At 54.3% G+C, this 16,756-nt stretch overlaps 1 protein-coding gene across 1 annotated transcript in view; it reads left to right on the top strand.

Annotated features, from left to right (window-relative positions):
• The first annotated feature begins 201 nt into the window (after positions 1–201).
• The window catches only part of ACCS (1-aminocyclopropane-1-carboxylate synthase homolog (inactive)), a 23,068-nt gene continuing 6,513 nt past the window's right edge, over positions 202–16,756 (top strand). The window contains exons 1-10 of the mRNA XM_075545853.1: positions 202–357; positions 1,344–1,628; positions 4,349–4,408; positions 8,183–8,253; positions 9,939–10,008; positions 10,613–10,679; positions 13,450–13,547; positions 14,017–14,094; positions 14,919–15,019; positions 15,692–15,781. Coding sequence (XP_075401968.1) covers positions 1,344–1,628; positions 4,349–4,408; positions 8,183–8,253; positions 9,939–10,008; positions 10,613–10,679; positions 13,450–13,547; positions 14,017–14,094; positions 14,919–15,019; positions 15,692–15,781 — 920 coding nt within the window. The 5' untranslated portion in view covers positions 202–357. The remainder of the gene's footprint in view (positions 358–1,343; positions 1,629–4,348; positions 4,409–8,182; positions 8,254–9,938; positions 10,009–10,612; positions 10,680–13,449; positions 13,548–14,016; positions 14,095–14,918; positions 15,020–15,691; positions 15,782–16,756) is intronic.

The raw sequence follows: 16,756 nt of genomic DNA, 5'->3' as shown, positions 1-16,756 counted from the left end.
GGGGTGACGGAGGAAGGGAAGCAGAAGAGGGAGCCAGGGTGGGGCTCTACGCTGGAAGGGAGGGGACCCTACGTCCTGTGCCCCGCAGAGCCCTGCATCAGCGACCAGTGGCGTGGCGGAGCCTAGAGCCTGGGCGTGCTCCGCCCCAGCCCCTGCCCTGCCCCGCCCCTCCCCGGGCTCCTCCTATTGGGGCGGCACTAGGCTGTCCCCCGCAGTGCCGCGGCCCAGTCTGCTCCACCGGACAACGCACTCGGGCCACCGCCGGGTCTCCGGGCTCGATCGCCGGCGCTGCTGGCCTTTACCAGGGGCGTTTCCAAGCTTCGGGCTCCAGAAGAGGCTCCTGCAACTCTTGCCCCAGTAGGTGTGGTCCTCGCCGAGCAGGAAGCCTGGACGGTTCTCTGCGGGAATCGCTGGCCTAGGGGCCCATTTGGGTTTCATCCGCAGCCTCTGCTGGGCAGCTTTGGAAGGTGGTGGTGCCCGCGCGTCTGGCCGTGTGTGCTTGGACTTCTTTCTGCCCTCCCGCGCCTCACCTGCCCTGTTGGCCACCGAGTCCACAGACCCATGCCCCCAGCCAGTGCACAGCCTTTCCCAGGAGATGCCACCCCGAGAAGACTTCTTGAAGCAGAACTTAATTATAGGGACCCCCTGGGTTTCGGTGCCCCAGTGGGTCACCCGTATTCGGGAGGTGGGGCTTGTGGATCAGGACAGGAAGCATCACACTAGTTCCTGTTTTATGCCACTTGGACCGTGAGTTAAGATTTGTTCCAAATGCTTTAGCAGTTTACATATTTGCCTCTTCACAGTCTGGGGGGAAGCCTTTTAGCGCCCCCTTTCCCTTGTCTCCTGGGATACATACTCCCTCTGCTTAAACCAGCCTTCCCTCACTCCTTCACCCAGAGTAGGGAGGGGTGCCCTGGGGCTCTGACAGAGCCCCTCCTCTGAAGACCCCACTCACCACCCACCTTGCTATTTATTCTCACCGGGCCCAGATCCGTAACTCAGAAAAATGTAACCAAGTCCGTTAAAATGACCGCTGCAAGAATGGACAAAGGATGCTGGTGGCCCTAAGAGGGCAGAATGGAAAACTATCGGCCACGTCCTGCAGCAGCAGTAAGCTGCCATGAGAGACACGCCGCATTTGTAGCTCCTGGTCCTTCGCCGGCTCCCTTTGTTGACATAGTGTCTGTGCTTGTGGTTCCCCAGCGCTCACCCCACTGTGCCACCAGGGCTCCTTAGTGAGCACCCCAGGAGAGGATAAGTCAGCGCAGCTTCCCCTGCGCAGTGCTGCTCGGTGCCATGGGAGCCGGGAGCAGGCCTGCGCTGAGGACTGGGTCTTTTTGCAGATGTCTACTCTTCTTCAGGGCGAGTCCTGGGCACCTTCCACCCAGACTCCTGGCCCAGACTCCACACAGGCCCGGAGCAGTAGCTGTGACAGCGGTCCAGGCAGAGAATGTTCCGGAAAAGCAGACCAGAAGCTCTACAGCGTGGGCGACCCCATTGCCGGCGTCTCTCCTGGCAGCTCCTACCTGTCCTCCCGAGGCAGCATCGTGAAGTGGTTCTGGGACTCCACAGAGGCGGGCTACAGAGCCTACCACATGGACGAGTACGACGAGGACAGGAACCCCGGTGTGAGTGAAACCCTCTTCCCCCTCCCCCCACCTCAGCCCCCCACCCCACAGGAGAGCGCCCAGCTTATTCTTGTCAGATTGGCATCACTTCTGATGGAGCTCTAAGAGTGGATTGGCCCTGATGTAACTGAAAGGTTACCTTGGGGCTATGGCCTACTTCCTCTATCAATAGGAATTGTAGAAAACTTGCTTGTCTTCTTCTGGGTATAGAGCTTGCATCTAGTTCATGGACCTCTCGTCCTTTGTACTTGAGCCAATGGCCTGCCGTAGTGCCTGCTGATCCCAGGAGCTATATGTATACCTCTGTCTATTGTATCCTATAAGCAATAGCAAGTAGATGGGAAAAATCTAAATGCCCATCCGTGGAAGAATAGATAAATAAACTTTGGCACACATACACACACACACACACACACACACACACACACAGGATTGGTTGCATCAGGAAACAGCCCGGGAATTACAGAGGGGACCCCCTGGGCTTCAGAGTACAATAGTCCTCCATGGGATTATCATGGATGTGACCTATGGGAAGCAGGTCACCAGCCCAGTCCTCCAGGGTACCGCTGGGTACCCCTGAACAGCCAACCTTTCCGTCTGTTTTTTAACTCTTAACCCTTTGGGGCCACCCAGAGACTCCCTAGACTAGTCCAGATGAACTGAGATCAGATAGGTAAGGTTAGTAGGACAACTCTTGGCACATAATGATGGATGTCCATAAATGGAACCTGCTGTTATGATTCCTAATATCTGTCTCAGTTATTAGACATGACATTGAGGAACAGTTATAATACCCATAGAAATCAGTTAGATCTCATAAATAACGTGTAAATAATCTGTGTGGAGCAGCTGCAGGTACGGGGCACTGTGGTGGGTTGTCAAGACTTCAGCGTTGAACAAAGCCAAAGGCCCTGCTGCCGGGAGTGTATGTCCTAATGGGAGAGGCCGGCAGACGAAAACGTCCGAGGCAATAAAAACTGCAGAGAAAAATAAGCAGGGTCCAGACATAGACAATGATGTGCTAGACTGTGGGGGGTGCTGTTCTATATAAGGCAGCCACAAAATCCACTTGAATAAGGACATGACAGGAGATCCCTGAGCTATTGCTGTGTAACAAATTACCCCAAATTTCAGCAGCTTAAAACTGTAAGCATGAGTTTTGAGGGTTCAGGGATCTGGGTGGGCACCTCTCTCAGACTTCACGATCTTTCATGAAGTTTCAGTGAAGCTGGGGCTGTGGTCTCCTCTCAAGGCTTCACTTATTGGGCGTGGACATTGTGGATTGGGGTTTCTTTCCAAGCCCATCCACCAAGCGTTGGCCGGCGTCCGTCCCAGGCCACACGAACCTCTCCACAGGACTGCCGCATGACACAGCAGCTGAATTCCCCCAGGATCAACAATCCAAGAGGGAAAGTGTGTGTGTGGCCAGCCTACGCCCTCTGAGCACCCTGTTCTGAGAGGTGGGCAGTTGGCGCCCACTAGCTGCTCCAAGGAAGAGCACAAAGCAGTCTTCCTCCCTAGAGATGGACAGCCTTGGGGACCCTTGGTGCTGTTCTGCTCGGTCCTCTAGGGTCCTGCATGTCAGAATCCATTCGACAGCACTGGGTTGGTGGTTTGGTTTTTTGGGGATCCAGAGCTTGGTAGTGGCGAATAGGAAGTGGTTGGATTCCAGATATCATTTGAAGGCCGGGCTGACTGAGTTTAACAGTTGGGGACATGGTGAATGGAGAAGCCCAGCAGTCTGCTCCCAGGACATCAAAGAACACTCCCTGGTGTTGATCATAATCTTAACTCGGTCAACTGCTTTTCATCCCTGCTTCTCCATCATGGCCCCCACCCCCACCCCGGAGCCCAGGAGTCGGAGCGAGGAGCTGCCTGTGCATGAGGCCAGCACCGTGCGTCTGAACAGCTTAGGCGGTTTAGCTTCTGCCCTCCCTGGACTAGGAGGGCCAATGCTTTCTGGGTAGGGGACCGCAGCCTCATGGGGGGCTATACGGGCCTCTTCTTGACCTGAGTTCGCCCTTCTGTTCCTGCCAGAAAGCCATGTTACCTAGTGCAGTCTGTCACCCTGGTAGACAGGGACTGTGCAGTTTGTCACCCTGGTAGATAGGTGCTAGTCCTACGATGTCGTGGGAGCGAGACACTGGTGTGCATCCGCCCTTCAGGGGCTTACATCAGGCAGAGAGATGGAGCAGGTCCGTGAGTCCTTGAACCCCGGGACAGAAACTGACCGGTGCTCTAAGGAAGGCGGTGGGACAGATAGAGTGCTTCAGGGTCCTGAAGGAGAAACGATTTCTTCTGGGTGGAGGTCTTGGGGAAGGGCTTCTGGCAGAGATGGTGTTAGAGTAAAAACATTAGAGAGGAGCCCCGTTGGCATAGTGGGCTGCGCATTGAGCTGCTAACCGCAAGGTCAGCAGTTCGAATCTACCAGCCGCTCCTTGGGAGAGGGAAGGACTGGTCTGCTCTTCTAAAGATGAACAGCCTCAGAAGCAGTTCTACCTTGCCCTCTAGGGTCGCTATGGGTCAGAATGAACTCAATGGCAGTGGATTTTGGGTTTTCGGGTGGACAGAGGGCTGGGGCGCAGAGTGGAGGGCACCATCGGACAGAGACGGGAATTGTGATTAGAAGGGTGGGATGGCAGAGAGTCCCACTCTGCTTTGGGGCCTTTCAGCGGCACCGTTCTACTTGGCTCACCTTGCCCTGTGCCTCTTCTCTCCAGGGCATCATCAACCTGGGCACCAGCGAGAATAAACTCTGCTTTGACCTGCTGTCCAGACGGGTAAGTCCTGAATTTCCTCAGGGCTTCCCCACACAAGTGTCTCGCTGGCCTCAGTGGCCCTGGTGTGGGAGACCCAGGTTCCAGCTCTTCCTCGGGGCAATGTTCCCTGTGACCTTGGGCAAGTCATTTCCCTGCTCCCTGCTGCGTCTTCCTCCTTTGGGTCTTTCTGTCTCTTCCTTCCCTTTGCTGTCTGGGTCCCTGCTTGAAGGTGGGGGGGGGGGGAGGGGAAATCAGTAGTGTCCTGCTCAGTATATAGTAACTAGTCCTTCATGGGGAGCAGAAGCCTTGGCTTTGCTTGTCAATTCCCTTCCTGTAAATAAATCCATACTCTCACCATGGCTGAGTCCACACTGCCGATGTGACATCGCTGCACATGCAGTCCAGAAGAGAAGCGTTAGTAGTCACAGTTGGGTTGAATGACCCACAATCCACGTAAGTATGTAAAAGCGTATGCCCCCTCCCCAAGGATATACACAGTGATAAAATATCGTGACACAATTAGGAAATGATGATCTTTGAGAACCGAACCATCAAGTCCCACCACTTGCCTGTCGGTTCTCCATGCCGTGGGGGCAGGTGTACGAACAGAACGAAAGAATACCGCATGGTGTAAAATCAAGAAAGGTGTGCATCATGGTTGCGTCCTGTCACCATACTTATTCCATGTGTAGGCCGAGCAGATAATCCGAGAAGCCGGACAGGATGGAGAAGAATGAGGCATCAGGCTTGGAGGCAGGCTAACGAATAACCTGTGATGTGCAGGTGATACAAGCTTGCTCGGTGAAAATGAGGAGCACCTGAAACACTGGCTGGTGAAGATCAAGGAGGGCAGACTTCAGGATGGATGACAACTCAATGTAAGGAAGACCAACATCCTCACAACTGGACCAATAGGTAACAGGATGATACATGGAGACAAGGTTGTTTGTCAAGGATGTCCTCTTGTCGGATCCGCCATCGGCGCTCATGGATGCAGCCGTTGAGAGATACCTTTGCGACGGTCAGTCTGCTGTTTAAAGGACCTCTTTAAAACACTGAAGGCAAGGGGGTCACTTTGAGGACTAAGGTGCACCTGACCCAAACTATGATATTTTCACTTACTTCCTATGCATGTGAGCATTGGGCATTGAATCAGGAAGACCGAAGAAGAATCGATGTGTTTGAATTATGGTGCTGGGGAAGAATATGGAAAGTTCACCGACTGCCCAAGGACCAACCAAATCTGTCTTGGAAGATGGACAGCCAGACTGCTCCGTGGATGCAAGGACGGTGCAACTTCGTCTCACGTACTTTGGGCATGTTCTCAGAGGAGACCAGTCCCTAGAAAAGGACACATGCTTAGTAGAGGAGGGAGGACGAGGAGGAATGGACACTGATGAGAGGGATGGACACCGTGGCTGCAGCCACGGGCTGGAACATGAGAACAATGGTGAGATGGCGCAGGACCCGGTGGGTCCTTCTGTTGGACACCGGGTCACGATGAGTCAGAACCGATTCACTAGCACCTAACAACATCAGCAATTGAGTCAATGGCGGTCATAGCATGCGTTGTGTGGTTTGGGTGGGTTCATCTTTTTAAATGGCTGGTTTTTTAACACAGCCTTCCAAAGGCCTAAGAATTAAAGAATCGACTTTCTCAGGCTGGTGTGAGTCCCATCATACAAACGACAGGAAATGCCAGTCAACATTGTCCCCGCCAAGGAGGCGTTGCTGTCAGACTTTAGATTTAGAGCGAGCAAGCGAGCGAGAGATGCTTAACCCCAAAGAAGGTGAAAATTCCAGCACCCCAGGGAGGGGAGGATTGTTCTACCGCAAGTCCTTTCCAAACCCCGACTGCTGTGGGGTCACCACGAATTGGGATGGAGTCCACAGTGACGCTTCAAAAAGGACTTTGGGGGAGACCGAGCCTTGATCCCGACTAGCGCGCTCCCTCCACGGCCACTGCCTGGGTGTCGGCGGACACTGTGGTCTGCTGCTGCAGTGAACGACTTTCATCAACACTCCCAGACTCAGACAGACGAGCAAGGAAGGGCCTGGAGAACTACTCCCAACCTTGACCAGAGCAAACCCTTGTGGGTCGTAGCCACCCCGTCCTGCTGTCCACTGGGTGATAGGGGCCGATTCCCCTTAAAGTCAGCCCCTCCCTCAAAGGCAGCACAAAGCTTACCATCCAATAGAAGCAGGCCATGGACCAGGGACATGATCCTGAACTTTCAATAGCAGTAAGAAGACGCAGGAAGGTTATTTTCCATAGTATGTTTTATTTAGCCTGAGATCTCCAAGCTGTTGCGATTTAAGCATGTAATCGATATCAAAAATGTTCATGAGATCAGGGATAGGCCTTGCCATACCAAATCTTCAAAACATCGTACGTCTTCCTTCAGACGGGCTACATCTCACATAGCCACCAATCACGTGGGCTACGGGCTACCATCCTGGACCATCCAGCTCTGAAGATAAAGGAAGAGAAGCAGAGGGCTGGGCCCAGTTTTAAAATGCTACTCCATGACCTTTATTCAACACGCTCACCTTAAAAAAAAATTTTGAGATTTGCAAGAGTTAAAACCAACAGAGGCAAACCCTGTTCTATACACAGCGGGCTTTAAGCAGGTGCACGATAGATCCACGGCCGGACAGGCACAGCAGGGAGAGGGGAACCCGCCCTACCAACACATGGGAGTTTGTCAGAGTTGATTTCTACAAGTGTACTCACCTGTGCTACAAACACATCCACGCGTGTGGTGGAGCACGTGGGGTAATAGGAAAACTTCTCAGACACCTTGAAGGAATGAGGCCCTGGGCTTGGGTACACTCAGAGGCTGGGGGGCACAGGACCTGGGGCTCAGGGGACATCAAGGTCAACTGACATGACATAGTCCAGAAAAGTAATGTTGTACATCTTGCTTTAGCGAGTCAAGGCTGGGGTCTTCAATGTCCACGAACAGCCGTTTAAGGTTCCAACTGTCTGTCTGTCCCAGTCGGCAGAGAAGAATGAAGACAAGCAGAGCCATGTGGCGGCAGTCCCATGATGAAGGGACCACAGAAACATCAGCCTCCATCATCCAGAGACCAAAAGAACTGGATGGTGCCCCCCCCAATCCCACCCCACTACCAACTGCTCTGGAAGGGACCCCATGAAAAAGTCCTGGTAGAGTGGGAGGAGAATGTGGAGCAAAACTTGACATCCTAAAGGTCAGGCTGGCTGCTCAGATAGTCACCCTTCAGGTCTGGAAATGAACTTACTCCATGGTTCCATTTTCAGCCAAACCACAGACTGGCTTGTAGGGGGACAGTACCCCTAGGGACAGGTTTGCAGAGGCAGTGAGAAGTCTTGGAATTGGTTGGCATCACTAAAGCCCTGGATTCCCCAACCACAGGGCCTCAGGCTCAGCTCAACCTTGCACTTGGGAAAAGGAGCAGGTTCCTACACCAATCCCTCTGTGAGCAGCCACTGGCTCAGGGCCACCATGCAGACACTGTCAAGCGAAGACTCAGGGCGGGGGACCAACAATAAGAAACATCATTGGCCACTTAGAGTTGAGTGCCCTTTGCTAACTCTACGACCTTGAGGGGCTCGCCTCACTTTTCTGAGCCTCAGTTTCCCCACCTGCAAAATGGGCCCGAGGATGCCATGCCTGTGCGGCCCCTCTCGCGACTTCTCTGCTAGGCCGCCCGAGACTTGGCGGGGATGACAAAGGCACGAGCATGCTACGACGTGCCCTGTGGATGCGGGTGGCAGTGCCAGCCCTGACGCTCCTTCCTCTCTGTCCCCAGCTGAGGCAGAGTGACATGCTGCGGGTGGAGCCCTTCCTGCTGCAGTACCCAGACTGGAGGGGCCACCAGTTGTAAGTCGTTGATGTACGCCAGTGATTCTCAAATGGGGGTGACTTTGTGTCCCAGGCAGGGACGTTTGGCAACACCCCGAGACATTTCTGGCCGTCGTACCTGGACAGGGGTGTGCTACTGACATTTAGGGGTTAAGGCGAGAGAGCCAGTCACATCTCCCACAATGCACTGCACGGCCCTCCACCAGAAAGAGGGATCCAGACTAGATAGCCTAGTGTCCAGGAGAGGTGGCCTGACCGGGGCTACAGGCCTGTTCCTGGGAGCCCACAGGGGTTTCAGGTGCATCTTCAGAGAAATGGTGCCTGCTCCCAGCCCCACCAGTTTAGGGGTGCTGAGTTTGGGTTCCCTGAAGGATGTGAGGCCTTTAAGACTGTCAGGAGAGCCAGAGAATCTGCTTTTAGTTGTTCCCCAATGAGATCACTGCCACCCACTGCTGACAAGCTGAGTCTGACTCATAGCGACCCCGTAGGAGCGATTAGAAGGACTCCCCGGGATTTCCGAGGCTGTAAATCTCAACAGGAGCAGACAGCCTCCTTGTTCTCCCCCGTTTTAAATCAAGTAATAAGATTCCCCAAAGCCTCTCACCACCACCAAGTGGATTTTGACGCCTGTGTTTCAGAAAAGATTGTATATTTCGACAGGAGCAGCAACCTCCTCTTCCTCCCTTGGAGTGGTTTGGGGGTTCCAACTGGTGACTAAGCTCACTGCAGGAAATCCTATACTTAATGCTAATAAACGTCAAAACTCAAACTCACTGCCACGAAGCCAATTCTGACTCACGGCGACCCTACAGGACCAGGTAGAGCGGTCCCTCTGGGTTTCTGCGACGACGTCTCCATCTTTATGAAGGCAGCCAGCCCTCCATTTCCCCCTTGGAGCTCCTGGTGGGTTCCAACTGCCAGTGTCATGGTTAGCAGATCAGTGTGTAACCCTACACCACCAGGGCCCAGAAGCTCATCACTTGTTGGTACTGAGCAGACCGGGGAAAAGATGAGGCTTTCTACTCCCGTGAAGAGTTTGTCTCAGAACCCACATGGGCAATTCCCCCCTCTTCTGTAGAGTCACTGTGAGTTGAACTTGACTCGACGGCAGTGAGTGTGTTTGTTTGGGGTGTGAGCAGACACTGTTCTAGGCACTCGGTGATGGAGCAGGCAGGGTCTCAAGACGGACTCCGAGCCACACGTTCTTGCAGTGATGAGGAGAGGAGGCCCGGGAGCCAGTCGGCTGGCTTTACACGCGAGCCCTGCCACGCGGCAGCCAATGGTTTCATTCCTTGGAATCTCGGTACTTCATCTGCCAAACGGCAATGATCGTGGTAGTTGCTTCATGGGGTTATTGTGAAGATTACATGAGCCCAAACTTCTAATCCAGTCCTAGACCAGGGAGATACTTCATACATCTCGGCAATAACTCTATTAAGAGTTATCACTGTGAAAGCACTTTGTGGCGGTTTTATTGTATGGTGAGCCAGGGCTGCGTAGAATCATGCCTTTGAAGTGGGGCTGGGGTGGGACACTAGTGAGGAGGGAAGTTTGGATCGGTGAGGGTGAAGTGGGGGAGAGGAGGGTGCTGAGGAATAGAGATGACACCCACCACACTCCCGGGTGGACTGAGGATTGGGGGTGGGAGGGTGGCCCTGGCCATCTCTGACCATCTGTCTGTCTGTCTGTCTGCTTGTCTCTAGCCTGCGGGAGGAAGTGGCCAGGTTTCTGACTTTCTACTGTAAGAGCCCAGCACCCCTCAAACCAGAGAACGTGAGTGACTCCTTCCTCGGCTCCTCTCTGTTCACCCCAGCTTGTGGGGGAGGGGCCTGGGGGAAGATGGGGTTGATTTCTTCCTTTCATTGAGAATTGGGACTAGCTCTTTCATTTGTTTGTTTTTTTTTCCCAATCATTTTTATTGGGGGCTCTTACAGCTCTTATCCCAATCCATGTGTCCAGCACAGTTATATATATATATGTTGCCATCATCATTTTCAAAACAGTTCCTTTCTACTCGAGCCCTTGGTATCAGCCTATTGCCCCCCAGCCCCACCCGGGACTAGCTCTTTCTTTCCTTGCTCCTAATCCAGGTAGTTTGAATGTGGGTCCATTTCTATCCCACTTGGTTCCTTAGCCCCTATCTGCCTCTCAGCTCCAGACAAGACGCACAGAGCAACCAGCTGCCCATGCCCTTGCTCACGGATTCTGCTACAAGGTCTCCCATCCGGATCCTGGCTGGCAGTCGGGAAAGGCCTCTGGGCACCTGGTTGATGCCAAGGGAGGACTGCCTGACTATTGGGCCAGGCCAGGCCAGAGGCTGTGCTTGCTAGCTCCCTCCTGGGCCAGGCTCACCAGCCTCTGGATGTGTCTCCCTTAGGTGGTGGTACTGAACGGCTGTGCCTCCCTCTTCTCTGCCCTGGCCACGGTGCTGTGTGAGGTGGGGGGTGAGTACACTGGCAGCTGGTGAGGGGGTGGGAGGTGAGTACACTGGCGGCTGGTGAGGGCCTGCGGGTCCACACTGCTCACAGTGGCCTGATTGCCTGCTCTTGAGGGGTTTCCTGACCACAAAAATGGACTCACTTAGGGGCTCACCAGGACAGTGGGACTTGGCAGTTCCAGAGAGATTAGCGTGATGTCAGGGTTCCGGGCTGCCACCTGAGATGATTCTGGGTCACCGTCCTGGTCCCAACATGGCAGTTGCATCCTTACCTGACAGCATTGCCCCAGAACAGGAAGAAAGGATTGTGGCTATGCCCTGCCCGTCTCTTTAGCAGGATTTGGGTAGAGTCCCCAAGAATGCCTCTCACGTCACACTGGTCAGAATTATCGCTGAAGCCCCTCCCCAGGGAAGCCCCTGGAAAAGATGGATGTGTGTGGAGGGGGGGAGGCTAGGAGAAGGATCCAGGGTGGGCTTAAACCACAGATTTCACAATGTATTTGGCCTACTATCTCCTCTTCAGAAAAAAAAAGTTGTTCTCCATGTCCTTCTTCCCTGGCAACTCAAAACTTTGGTACTATGGTCCTGAGTCCAGGATAAGGTGTGGGTATCTGCTTCCGTAGCTTCCCTGGATTGTTCCAACACACCCAGGGAGCAGTATCGCTCACTTTGGGAAACATTGGGCTTAACAAACACCAGGCTCGTCCCTGAGGACGGGAAGAGGCCCTCGCTCATGTGGGCATTGCTGCTCGGACGTGAACCAAATTGGGCCCTCTTACGGAGAATGACCTTGACTGATTGACTCTTGAACACGAAGCCAGCAAGGTCTGCCTCATCTTGAGATCCTGGTAGGTCTCACGAGCCGATAATGGTCAGGGATGATTGGTAGCAAGGGACCGAGGCTCACTTACACTAGCCGAGCTCATGAGGATCATGTTGGTCACACTGGTTGGCCACATACCACGTGGTAGGTACTGGTCTAAGGCTTTACGGAGAGGATGCCGATCAATCCTGCCACAAATTCCCCCAGTGCAGTAGCTCAATGGTCCAGATCAGGAGACTGAGGCACCCGTCACAGCCACACAAAACAGAATGTAACCTTCAGTGGGTGGTTCTGGTAAGGACACTGCTGGTCATTTCAGATCCATTCAAGATCAAGAGCAGAGGATTAAGATGACAATCTCCTTCCTGCCATCCCTCTTTAAAAAAAAATTAAAATATAATTTTATTGGGGGCTCTTACAGCAATCCCTGTATCAGTTGTATCAAGCATATTTGTACATATGTTGCCATCATTCTTTTGTAGACATCTGCTTTCTGCTGAGCCCTTGGTATCAGCTCCTCTTCCCGCACCCCTCCCTCTTTTCCGCCACGCCCAGACCTTCCTCAGTTCTTAAGTGGCCCAGAGGCGCGGCCTCACGTGCTCACTGTCATCTCACAAGAGCCTCTGCCTTCTGGGTCAGTCTTGGGGTGGGAGGGGCAGTGGGGGAGACAGGAGACAGGATGGTTTCAGGCCAGCCAGATGATGGCTCCTTGTGGGTCACACATCCACTTTGAGCCCAACTTTGTGGCCAGAGGAAGAGGGAACATGGAGAGCAAGGCCTCCCCTCCCACAGCAGGGGAGGTTGAGGAAGGTGGGTTGCTTGGCCTGTGGATCCTCTTCAGAGCCTGAGGGGTGTCCTGTCTCCATGTCACCGCCTCTAATCCACCTGTCCAGAGCTAGCCATCCCTGTGTGACTGGTCCCCGAATAGTCCCAGGCTTTCCTTTGAAGACCTGCCCCACTCTGCCCATCATGGGGAATTCACCCCTCCGGAAGCAGTGCATTCTCTCCGGAGGCAGTTTTATAGGTCCTCCCATTTCTTGAGGACCCCCGGTGATGTCGTGGTTATGTGTTGGGCTGCGATCTACAAGGCCAGCAGTTCAAAACCACCAGCCACTCTGCAGGAGAAAGAAGGGCTTTCTACTCCTATAAAGGGTTAGAGTCTCGGAAACCCACAGGGGCCACTCTCCCCTGTCCTGTTGGGGTCACTAGGAGCCGACACCGACCCGATGGCAGTGAGTTTGGAGGCTTCCCATTTGTTGAACCCAAATTGGCACTTGGCAGCTCTTCCTCACTGGCCCCCAATCTGTCCTCGGAGGCCCCCCCGCCAGCATGTTGGCATGCTGAGAGCTTCGGGAGGACTTATAAGCCCCCCTTTACTCATCGGTAAAGTCAGGTGGCAATAGTACTGCCTTGGAAGATTGATGGCAAGGACCGGGACGAATGCTCGGCACAGGTCCCAGCAGACAGTCAACGCTCTGTCAATGCTGCTGCTCTCGTTAGGGGGCCCCCAGCCGGCTCCGGCTCACAGCCACCCTATGTGTGACTGAAGAGACACCGCCTGGCCCTGCGACATCCGCACAGCTGTTCCGTCTGAGCCCCTGGATGCAGCCACTGTGCACACCCCTCTTGTCAAGGCCCTCCTCTTTTCCTTCTGAACCCTCCTCCACGTGACCACGCGTGAAGCCCTCTCCAGAGATGGTCTCTTTTGATAAAGGCCACGAGGCTTGTGTTTATTAGAAAGGGGACTGATCTCAGGGGATCCCAGCTATAGGAAGAGTCTTGGGAGTTGGGGCGGAGTGGGGGGGGAGCTGGTGTTGACAGAGGGAGGGAGGGAGAATGCCCACAACCTTCCCCTCAGAATGTGGAAGACTAGGAGAAGCCACAGAGATGGCAGATGGGAGTCCTGGGGTGACATGGCCAGAGAGTGATGAGCCCTGGCCCCTCCTGTCCTCAGAGGCTTTTCTGATCCCCGCTCCTTGCTACGGAGCCATCACAGAGCACGTCTATCTCTATGGCAACGTCCGCCTGGTCTACGTCTATCTGGACAGTGAGGTACGGGCTCAGGGATGCTGGTGGGACCTGGCCCTTTATAGGGGCTGAGGATCATTGCACTGGACTTTGCCAATGGACCTGGGAAGGGCTAGTGCCGAGGGCTGTGGGGTGACAGGTGAAGGGGGAAAGGAGAGAGGAGTCTTCTGTGGTCTGCTACTTCACTTCCCTGAAGCCTTCCAAGCTCCAGGCTTTTAGATGCCTGGGGTCCTCAAAGACACCAGGAGCCTAAACCTGGGGAGTGGGGAGGGATGGGGCAAACCTCAGGTGGAATTCCTGGAGCCCAGTCAGTGAACCCCTGTGTCCCTTGCCCAGAAGCAGAGGGTCCTTGGTGTGACAGGGCAGGAGTGGGTGGCAGTGGGAGGGGAGTTGATCCCCCACTTTGGCAGTTCTGGAGGCTGGGACAGAAGGTCTGATGGGAGAGCTAATAGTTCAGGGTTCGTGGGCTGGTGACTTGGGGGTTTCTTTCCAGGTCACGGGGACAGACACACGCCCCTTCCAGCTCACAGTGGACAAGCTGGAGATGGCCCTGCAAGGAGCTCATTCTGAGGTCAGGGGTCAAGCCAAGCCCAAGACTGGGGAGTGAACAGGACATGGACCTTTATTCCCAGGGTGGACCTCCTCCTGGGAGCAGGTGGCAGTGCCTGTGGGTGGGGGGGGGAGGGGAGGGGAGAGGGTGGGGCAAAATGTATAGTGGCAGCATGGGAATGTTCTGGAAGCCAGGTAGGGCCCCACTCAGCCAGGGCCAGTGGAGGGTTTTCCATGAGAGCAGAAGCCTCAAACCGCAGTGCCCAGAGAACACCTGGGGAGGCTTCATTAAAAAGCCTACTCCCTTCTCATCTCGGCCCCTGCCCTCAACCAGCCCTTGTGTGATTCTGACCGAGTAGCTCGGTGAGGTCAAGTGGTCTGTGCACATCACTTAGAAACACTGTGGTACTTTCCTGAAGGGGTCCTGGGTCGTGCAAACAGTCAAAGCTCTTGGTTGCTACCCCATACGTGGGCAGCTTGGATCACCCAGAGGTGCTCCAGAGCAGCCTGGAGAGCTATTCTAAAAGACCAGCCATCGAAAACCCCGCAGACACCCAGGGAGTGGGGGGTTGACACAACAGCAAGCCCCGGGATGTGTATATTATATATAAAGTCCACACCCTTCCCGCCATGCTCACCTCTGCCGGCCTTTGAGCCTGCTCTCCCCTCTGACCTTTGTCCTACGCCTTGGTTTCATCTTCTGACTTGGCACAAGGCCACAGTGCAATTCTGGGTTCTGCTTGTTGGCTCCTGTGGGGTCCTTTCCCGGGGAGCCCACCAGGGCTCTGTGACCCTGGCCTTCGAGAGAAGCTGAGGGTCTCCTATCCTGCTGATGATTTGTTTCAGGGTGTGAAGGTCAAAGGCCTCATCCTCCTCAGCCCCCAGAACCCTCTGGGGGATGTCTACTCCCCAGTAGAGCTTCAGGAGTACCTGGAATTTGCCAGAAGGTGAGCCCCCCCCCCCCCCACTGCACCCCACACATGTCTGGGCAGATCAGGGGTCTGAGGTACACTTTTGCGGCAGTTCCTAGGGTTCCTCTTCCCTTATTGTGCACGTCCACCAGCTCTGGCCCCTCCCAGTAAGGCGAGGAGGTGGGGCTTTGGGGATGCAGCGCCACCAGGAGTGCTAGCCAGCAAGTCCTGCCTCTTTTTCTAACAGCCTGCATTCACGGCACACTCTCTAAGGGCCAGGTACCATGCTATGCACACACACACACACACACACACACACACACACACGCCATGCGCTGTAGCTCGCTTAACCCTCTCAACCACCCTATTGGTGGGGGTGCCTTATTATCCCAAAATAATAGGTCAGGTGACCACACCTGTGCCTGGCCACTCCCAGTCCAGAGCCCATGTGCTTATACCACCCGGGCGGGGCCTAGGGCTTTCACTCAGCCCCTTTAAAAGCTTCAGCTCGTTAAATGCGCCATTATCAGAAGCTTCGGATGGAGGGGGAAGAAGAGATGAAAGATGGGTGATCCTGGAGATGACAAGTGTGGCCACCTGGACTAGAATCCTCTGGCTTTCTGACCCGCTGGCACCCCCCAACCCCCTTTCCTGGAGCACACTTGCTCCGTGAACTGAACTCCCCTCTCCTCCATCGCTCACCCACAGACATGCACTGCACGTGATTGTGGATGAGATCTACATGCTGTCCGTGTTTGAGAAGTCGACCACCTACCACAGCGTCCTGAGCCTGGACAGGTGAGGCCACTTCACCAGCACCCCCCAGTGTCCCACCCCTCTGTGACCTGCCTCCCCCTGAGCCCCCATCTCCCACCCATCTGAGCCTGCTGGCCATCAATTGCCAGCTGTGAACCTTTAAGTTCTGGTGTCTGCCTGTGGTCCCTGTAGTTCCTCTGCTTATAGACGATCTCCATGTGATGGCTGCCTTCCCCCACCTGTGTGTGTCTGTGTCTGCCCTGGTCTTTTTGGAAGTTGGAAGTGCTTATAGAGCCTCCACCCTACCTTGATCTGACCTCGATGACCTGATGACATTAGCTTGCATTGTGGAAAGTAATGACATCATATCACATCACATTTCTTACGGCACAGAGTTCAGTCTGCTCTGGGCTAGGGTGCGGCCCAACTATTGGGGACCAATAGCCGAGCCAAGTTGACCCTGAAAACTGATAGCCATCGCAAATTGTTCTGTGGCATTTGAGAGCGCCAAGGGATGGGGGGTGGGGTGGGGGGTGGCTTAGGATCCCTGAGGAGCAGGCTGTGTGGGTGGAACTTCTGTTTTTAGCTGACTTTAGACCTTTAGTAGCAAAGCCCGGGTTTTTTGGTTTGTTTATGGCTAGGCCTTAAAAGAAATCTTGGGTGCTGTGAGGAGTGCCTGGGATATCCTGTTGGTCTAGTCTTCTGGCGGGTAGCGGCCATGGTCAGGGACGGTTGGTCTCTTGGAGAAGGTAACCCTTGATCTGGATCAGAGCTGGGCCAGCTTTTCTGTAAAGGGCCAGATGGTGAAGATTTGAGGCTTTTTGCAGGCGAGTGTGGCACAAATGGAGCCAGAGGTAATATGTAACTGAGTGTGTATGGTGGTGGTTTCTAATAAAACTTTATATATAAAAACAAGTAGTGGGCAGAGTTTGGCCTATAGGCCAGAGGGATATTTCCCCAATTGGGTGATTCTGTCCCCTGGAGGATACTGAAATGATGGGATGGTGAGGGGGGGGG

The sequence above is a fragment of the Tenrec ecaudatus genome, chromosome 4, assembly GCF_050624435.1.
Source record: "Tenrec ecaudatus isolate mTenEca1 chromosome 4, mTenEca1.hap1, whole genome shotgun sequence".
Lineage (NCBI taxonomy): Eukaryota > Metazoa > Chordata > Mammalia > Afrosoricida > Tenrecidae > Tenrec > Tenrec ecaudatus.
This window is presented reverse-complemented; position numbering and strand designations above follow the sequence as displayed.